General features: G+C 37.5%; 1 protein-coding gene across 3 annotated transcripts; it reads right to left on the bottom strand.

Moving 5' to 3' along the window:
• On the bottom strand, positions 1–5,585 carry LOC141701707 (arginase 1, mitochondrial). 3 transcript variants are annotated; one of them, XM_074505340.1, is made up of 8 exons: positions 5,350–5,480; positions 4,175–4,324; positions 2,876–3,035; positions 1,861–1,994; positions 1,519–1,728; positions 1,253–1,363; positions 792–1,095; positions 1–370 (listed from the first exon to the last, which is right to left on the bottom strand). In XM_074505340.1, the coding sequence occupies exons 2-7, from the start codon at positions 4,313–4,315 to the stop codon at positions 835–837; spliced, it is 1,017 nt and encodes a 338-aa protein (XP_074361441.1). In that variant the 5' UTR covers positions 4,316–4,324; positions 5,350–5,480; the 3' UTR covers positions 1–370; positions 792–834. The 3 variants fall into 3 exon arrangements, with proteins under 3 accessions (XP_074361441.1, XP_074361442.1, XP_074361440.1); XM_074505341.1 differs by lacking the exon at positions 1–370 and having other exon boundaries at positions 421–1,095; positions 5,473–5,585; XM_074505339.1 differs by lacking the exon at positions 1–370 and having other exon boundaries at positions 421–1,095.
• Between the last annotated feature and the right edge of the window lie 2,453 nt (positions 5,586–8,038).

Raw genomic sequence — 8,038 nt, 5'->3', positions numbered from 1 at the left:
TACTTTAAACAACTGTCCATACATGACAAATGCATCAAATATTGTACTAAGCAGCCTCTTGTCACTTACAAATTACAATATGCTCATTTAACAAAATTTAACAGTCATATATGATCATCTATCTGTTACAAATCTTACAATGAGCAATGTGTGAATAGTGAAAACGTCTATGCTCAACGCGCAACATGATGTTAATCATCATAATTATGCAGAACTCTAGTACTGGCTATAGAGTATAGAGTACTACCTGAACAAGCAGAGTTTGTTGTTGCTTCAGTAACTATCCGCGAATGGATATCACATCTTGAGAGACGCTTAGCTTTTCTGAACCAAATACCATTTCCCAATGTAACCGAATGCAGTTGCAATGCTGAAACAATCAGATAGGATACAGAAGATGTTGGATGTGAGTCACAGATATATGATCTCGTCATTTCAGACATTCTAGACAGATTTTTCTAAAACCTAACAATATATCAGTATGAGTATGACAAATACGAGAACTCAGTATCCAGAAATAGAATTTTGTGAAATATCAATACTGAAGCCACTAAATGGTTACAGAATAACAGTACGTCAAAGTTCAAACAATAATTTGCCTAAATTATACATATACTATTATGCTTTAAAAGCCGTGGCAATTGACTGCAGGGCAAGAATGTTCATTTGGTGAAACTATTAAATCAGAGCCCGTTTGGCCAAGTTATGGTGATGAATTTTGACTAGCAAGTCAAAGCAAGCTTAGCCAAACAGGTACGCGATGGAACCATAGTTGACACAGGAGAAAGTACCATTTAGGTCTTGAAGTGGTTAATTAGATGTGCTGAGTATTGCTCATTTTGATATTTTTGCAGTCAACTCCCTAACCAACTTTGCAGCAACCATTGCTGTCATCCCATCAACAGTGTCGCGTTGGGGGTTAAATTCAACCACGTCTGCACCAACAACATCAGCTTGAAGATTGTGTAGAATATTTAGAACATCTCTGAAGGACAGACCTCCTGGCTCTATGTGAGAGACACCCGGAGCAAATGCAGGATCTAGACAGTCCACATCCACTGAAATATACACACCCTTTACACCTTCCCCAAGTTTCTGCCAAAAGAAAACACCAATTGTTAAGCTTTACAAGGTGTCAAAAGAATTGCCAATTTTTAGAGCATAAAGACCTATTTTCACACGAGCACAGACTTGGTTCGTGTGTGTGTGTGTGGAGGGTGAAGGGTAGAGGGAAGGTGGGTAAGAGACGGACCAAATTTTCAAGAAAGCTGCGATCTCTTGAAAATGTTCGCATTTCATATTGCTCCACGCCAAACTTTTTCCCTTGTTCACGACCTTCACTTGTTATCGATCTAATACCAACCTGATAGTCAAATACAGTGACATCAGCTACTTTCCTTGGGTTTGCTTTAGGTTCGTAGAGATTCAAATGATTTTCACTTTTTTATGGATTTAGTTGCAGGTTATGCAAAGTTGAAGAATAGTTAGATGCAATATATACAATAAGTTAAATATTACTTGCAAAAGCCGCCTAGCATAGCCGCCCTCCATAATTCGGGCAAAGGAAGATGCATGGGAATACTTGTTTCCTTCAAATGCGTGATAGATATCAGGATGAGCATCAAGGTGAAGAATATCCACAGGCCCTCCGAGCTTTTCAGATACAGCTCTTACAACAGGATATGATATAGAGTGATCACCTCCTAAAACCAAAGGGCGCAGCGGATCCTTAAGAGTGAAAAAAGAGTGAGTCACTTTTCATAAAAAAAAAGAAGGAAAAACAGCTAAACATTGTACAGAATGTTGTAAACAGATTTTATTTCAGTTGAAAAATTACACTAGTATACAAGTTTGGCTTACTTCTTCCATCACCAGCTTTACAGACTCGCTTATAATGTTCATCAATTTGTCATCATTTATACCACAATCTCGTAGCTCTTGTACAGGAACATCCCCGACATCTGTTAATACTCTAGGATCTTCTAGTTCTTTTCCTGCATTAAGCTATATTGTGTCAAATGACCACTGACAAGCATATCAAGATGTACAGGAACATGGACTTTACACCGCAGGTTAAGGAAAATGGGGCTTCACTTGTCACAAGATATTATCAGGCATGAAGACACAACTCAAGATGCCTCGGCTGTATGTATATCCTATGGTAGTAAATGAGTATGTTAATTCATAGCAATGCCTTTCAAGCGCATTTATGACTACTTATACCCTGAGCCTATCATGCCTTCTTCAGTTGTAGAGTTGGAGGAGAAATTTTTTCTTAAGCTACTCTGTAAATGGAAGTGACAGGAGAAAACTTTATTTAAGCATAAACATTAAATTTTTGGATGACAGATCACATCTTTACTCTCATTGCTGTATGCAGTAGAAACTTAGGCCAGACATATACAATAGCAAAAGAAAAAACACTACAGAAATGGAGCATCGGCTTTAAACATGCCGGTAGAATATACTCAGTATGACAGGAGAAAATTTTAGAAAAGCATAAACATTGAATGCTCAGGAGACAGATCACATCTTTGCTCTCAAATGGTTGCGGTATGTAGTAGAAACCTAGACCAAACATATAAACTTGCAAATAGAAAACACTGGAGAAACGAAAATCTGCTTTAAAAGTGCCAGTAGAATATACGCAGTATGATTTTCAATTTGAAGTGGGGCTGTGTACAAAATTATTCCAAGGGAAAGTAGAAAAAATACTGGAACTCTTTAGAACAATTTGTAAAAATATATGTATAGCACTTTCTACTGTAGTGAACTGAAAATTTATATGATATTACATCAGGATGTATACTAAGAGCAGTGACTTTTAACTTTTAACTGCATTTTATCAGAACTTATTAGCCTATGCATATCAAACCTTCTTCAGTTGTGGAGTTTGTGCTTCCATCCCAAATGGCCTCTCTTATTCTTGGAGGAGCAAAAGCTGGCCCTTGGAGAAACGACGAGTTATGTCCCAGAGGAATCCCAAGAAGAGATGAAGATGCTACAGCACCTCCTAAAGCCCGAACAAGCTCACCCTTTTTAAAAAGAATATAGCATGTAACTGTTAGAACTTTAGATCATAATGTCCAGTGCAGAAAACATAATAACCTCTAGTAGCCTGTCTAATTTACTTGTAACGGTGATTTAGATTTAATGTTCTTAGAATTGGTACATAATCATTAATCATGATGATACAAAGATATGGCATATCAACACATGAACAACTTGCAATAAAAAATACTTCTATATTTCAGTATTTTGCAAATTCTTCTCAGCGGATACGAGTGAAAAGAGCAAAAGAACAGTTATAAGTTGGTGCTTTCAATTCTGTATCCAGAGGTAAGTACTAGTTATACAGAATGATTATTTATAATAGGCAAATAATGATGATTTAAAAGTATAACTCCAAAAAGCTTGTGACCTGAAAAGTAACGTAGATATTAAATTGAACAGTAAAATATACTTGGACTGCTGGAGGGCCAGGATAGGGTCTTTGCTAGCATACATGTCTGTTCATTAACTTAAGGAAGCCGGTACAAACAGAAGAGTTTAGGGCATAGATTTTTCTTAAGGTACTACAATGTAGTTGACAGAAATAGAGAGACTGTAGTGGACAGGGGTATGAAGAAAAAAAATTAAGTTTAATGTTACATATTGTCAGAATTAGGATACTAAGTATGCTTGCCTCTCAAATAGCTCTGCCACTAGCAGTGAGAAAGAAAATTTTATCTAAGCATAAATATTGCGAAAAAAAGATCAATCACTCCTAGCTCTTAAGTAGTTGCTGTATGTAGTAGAAACTAACGCAGTTGTGTTGCTGACAAACTTGCAAAAGGGAAAACACTAGAGGAATGAAACATCTGCATCGAACCTGCTAGTAGAGGTATCACTCTTCATTACAAGTCACTGGATAAGCAATCGGAAGGCCAACACTATATAGATTCTCACATACCAAATAAACAAAAAGGGAAACATAAAAAATGGTGATTGTCCAGATGTTCTTATCCACTGAGAATACTCCATCATAAAAGAAGCTGAACTTAAGGGCCTAAAATGGCTTCAACAGGGCTTCATACTTAAATGGAGGATGATTGACATAGTCTTTTATGAGCAAATAATACCGCAGATGTCAACAACCATTGAAAAAAGTATACTTGTAGAAGTTAATATAAACCTTAAGTTTTGCTCTCTCACGAATTAGAGTGAGGGATGCATCTATAACACGGTTCTGGCCTTTCTCTATTAAATCAATTGGGATGTTTGCAGCATTTAATTTGTGCAAATAATGAATCGCCCTCTTCCCAATGTTTGCCATGTAAGTTACCTGAAAAAAAATCAAACATCAAAATATGAAAATCCACATGTCTTCACAGTCAGCAAACTGGGAAAGCGCCGAAAATTAAAATGGAAATATATAGTAAGCTTAAAACTTCTTACAAATGGCCTAAAATCCTAACAGCCTCATGTAACAATGCTTAAATTAATCAATTAGTACCAACCAAGACTTATAACACACTAGTCATTTTGATCACCAGGTTGATTGTAATAAAACATTAATATTACTACGATACTTGGGCATCTAAATGGACTCCAATACTATGGTACTACCTAGCACCACACAACGATCTTTTTCTTGAAAAAAGGGAAAGATACCATAACTTGGCTAATTCAATTGGTCTTATAACTATCAAAGGTTACCCAATTCACCAAACTAACAAAGAAAATTACCCAAGAAAAGCCAGACCCTCTTCTCTTCGTTGGGACACAAAAGGTCAGGAATTTGAATCATGTATGAAGAAGGTATGTGAATCTAAGTCTATACATAAACTTCTTAAAAAGAATATTTCCAAACTCTAGCACAGACTAATCAGCAATACCAGCCAAGAAAAGGCGAAAAATGGTTTTAAAAAACTACATATTCTTACAGAAGCCAAACAGAGCATTACCAAAATTCAAATACAACCATCATTCCAAGAGAAACACTTCAAGAAACCAAGACTTAGAAGCTAGAAATCTGATTAATCTAAAAACCCATTATACAGAAAACAATAAAGATCAATTCTGTACACATAACAAACAAGATTATCAAGTAATATTCCAATAAAACTACAATACAATCCACATTAAAGAACATCAAGAATCATGCAATTAAAGAAAGATAAGTATCACAAACACAAAAAAGTTGAAATCTTTACACATAACAAACAAGAACATCCAATAACAATCCAATAAAACTACAATACAATGCAATCCACATTAAAGAACAGCAACAATCATGCAATTAAAATAAATATTAGCATCAAATATCAAATATCAAATATCAAAAGAAAGAAAGAAACCAAAAATTACCTGATAGATAATACAAAAATGAAATTGTTGGGATGAATGAGCGATTATAAGCACTAACTGTATTGTAATAATATTAAAATTATTTATTTGTACAGAAAGAGAAGAGAAGATGATGACATGCACCTTTTGGTTAGGACAATATTCTTAAAATATACACACACAATCACACATACATGTAAAGTACAGTGTACACTAGCTTTTGTACTCTTCTGTTGATAAATTATGTCACGCACTTCTATGCAAACAATTTATAAGTTTGTATGGTTATCCTGAATGACGTGTGTAATTGTATAAGAACAAAGATATACCCCATCGTTTCAATTGTATACGGTAAGAAAATAGTGTAGTTCTATGATTGAAAAAGAAGAAAAAGCGGGTAAAGTGACGCGTTTGATTAATTTCTAAATATATATGTTAACCGAGGAATTTGATTAGCAAAAATTTGAATTTCGCGGCCGGAATCAAGATCTGTAGCGTTGGTCAGTGAATGGAGAAATTACCAGAGCGCGTTGAGTTGTGCTTAAGATTTTTTTTATGGTAGATAATTCGCAGCCGCTACCCTTCGAGTGAGCACTAGGTAAACCCTACGGGCTCACGCAATAGTCTGCAAATTACGTGAACAAAGCTAAACCGCATTTAAGCGGTAGACTCTAGCTCAGGAGGCATAATCATAATTTCTCCTCTCGTGGGATTCAAACATGTAACCAAGAGATAGTTATCCCCTCTTTAACCAACTGAGCCAACCCTTGCGGGCGATTTGTGCTTAAGATTTCGCTAAGATTGCTAGGGTTTATGTTTGCCTTCTAAGCACTCTCAAACATGTGCCCTCACAATGTGCCTACGTACCTCATTTTATAGAGGATCAAACTGGACATAGTTCTTGGAAAACAAGAAACCTAGATGGACTTGGCTTCTCATTCCGTTTTGTAGCCCAATAGGAGTTGTCGAACCAACTTCCTATTATAACTCGGACATTGATTTGCTTTAGGAGTGTCTGACGATGCGGCCTAGTCACAAAGACCCAAGGCTCGGTTACGACTTCGGGACTTCACGGGCAAGGAAACTCCTCGGTCGAAGGATATCCCCATCCACTATCGCTAATTCCGTCGATCGTAACCGCATGTATAACCATGACTCACTGCAAATGCCAAAACGCATTCTTGCCCCCGATGAGGATAACCCACCACATTATAAGACAAGTGATCCCAAGCGTAGAAGTGCAAAATGCGAGAAAATCCCAGAGTCTCCCGTCGAGGACAACCCGCCGAATACGGAGACAAGGCTCTCAAAGCACATACTAGCTATTTTACGACTGTTCCCCTACGAGGATAACCCGCAAGACTACAGAATGACGCATTTGACATGTTTTCCGGGACGAAGGGCTCCCAAAGGGCCCTTTTCCTTCACGGGGCGCGCCCTGTGAAGGGTTGGAGCTCTATGGAGTCCTCTCACATGCCTAGGGCGCGCCCTAAGCATGGAGAGGTCCTCCAGGGGCTCCTCTTCTCTTCTTGTATGATTCTTATGCTTTTTTTTACTTTCCAGTATAGTTGTGGGAGCAACCTCCTCGCTAATCCTTCCTTGTCATTTCACTAGTATTGCGGAGCGGCCACCCCGTGCGGCCATATGGCACGGGGCGCGCCCTATGAGGGTCCGGGAACATTTCCCTGGAGCCCGGGTCGTTATTCATTTCTTGATCATTTCACTCATTCCTTGACTTACGATAATCCTTCGTAGGCTCCTTATCAATACTTGTTCATCATCGTCGTCTTCTACCATAGCGACCGTCGTGGTACCGTCGTCATAGCGGTCATCGCATATTTCCTCCACCATGATCGTCGTAATCCTCCATCGTAATGATCATCGTAAACCTTCATATATAACTTCACCAATCATCGTCATAACTTCTCAACGTCAATAGTCGTAAGCGACTCTCATATAGGAAGCGTCTTAGGTTCCAAAGACGTGTTCTCCAGAACTCGTCCGTCCTCCTCCTCGGCAGTGATCCGACTCATTTCCTTAAAGATTCGATAAAATACTCATGGCGATTTTATGGTATAACAACCTCCCCCACCCCCCGATTTTCTAGTTTGTTAAAAATAAAGTGCAAAATCTTCCTCTACTTTCTTCGTCCTTCCGTGTTTTTTTTTTCCGTAAAGGAATATTTTAGTTGATAATCATCAGCGAGCACTAAGTCCCTCCAAGAAGATAGATCGTCATCTCCAAGAAATGAATGAAATAAGACTAAGGATTTTTGGTCAAACAAACAAGATAGGGAGTTCAACTATTATATGGCTGCTATAGTTTCCAATATTTATCGATTTAAGTTAATTTCATGCAAGCAAATTATGGGCTAAAAATTAGTGTATAACTTTTTTGTATGATTGATAGTCTTAAATTTTTGGGGGGGGGTATCATTTTGGGAAAGAGAGATTTGATTAAGATTTTTGCGGAATGGATTTGGGAAGACAAACTTTTTGGGGTTTCATAATTAGGGTTTTTGCTCTTAGTATCATAAAATGGATAGAAATGGCCCTAAATCTCACAGGTCAAAAAAATGTTTGTTTGTATCACAGAGAAACGTAAATTTTCTTGCTTTTGGGGTGGAAACACAATTTTTATTTTCGTTTTCTGCTTTTCACATCAACTACCACCATACATTAAACCTGAAAATGTAAGTTTTACTTGCGTT

Source organism: Apium graveolens, unplaced genomic scaffold (genome assembly GCF_009905375.1).
Source record: "Apium graveolens cultivar Ventura unplaced genomic scaffold, ASM990537v1 ctg4305, whole genome shotgun sequence".
Classification (NCBI taxonomy): Eukaryota; Viridiplantae; Streptophyta; class Magnoliopsida; order Apiales; family Apiaceae; genus Apium; species Apium graveolens.
This window is presented reverse-complemented; position numbering and strand designations above follow the sequence as displayed.

Bases quoted from the DNA above. Each gene is read 5' to 3' on its own strand.
- LOC141701707 (XM_074505341.1), bottom strand. From the start codon at position 4,315: ATGGCAAACATTGGGAAGAGGGCGATTCATTATTTGCACAAATTAAAT. The intron at 1,364-1,518 runs GTAATATTTAAC...TTTGACTATCAG, and splicing joins ATGCTAGGCGGCTTTTGCAA to GTTGGTATTAGATCGATAAC. The intron at 1,096-1,252 runs GTCCGTCTCTTA...TTCTTTTGGCAG, and splicing joins GCAGCTTTCTTGAAAATTTG to AAACTTGGGGAAGGTGTAAA.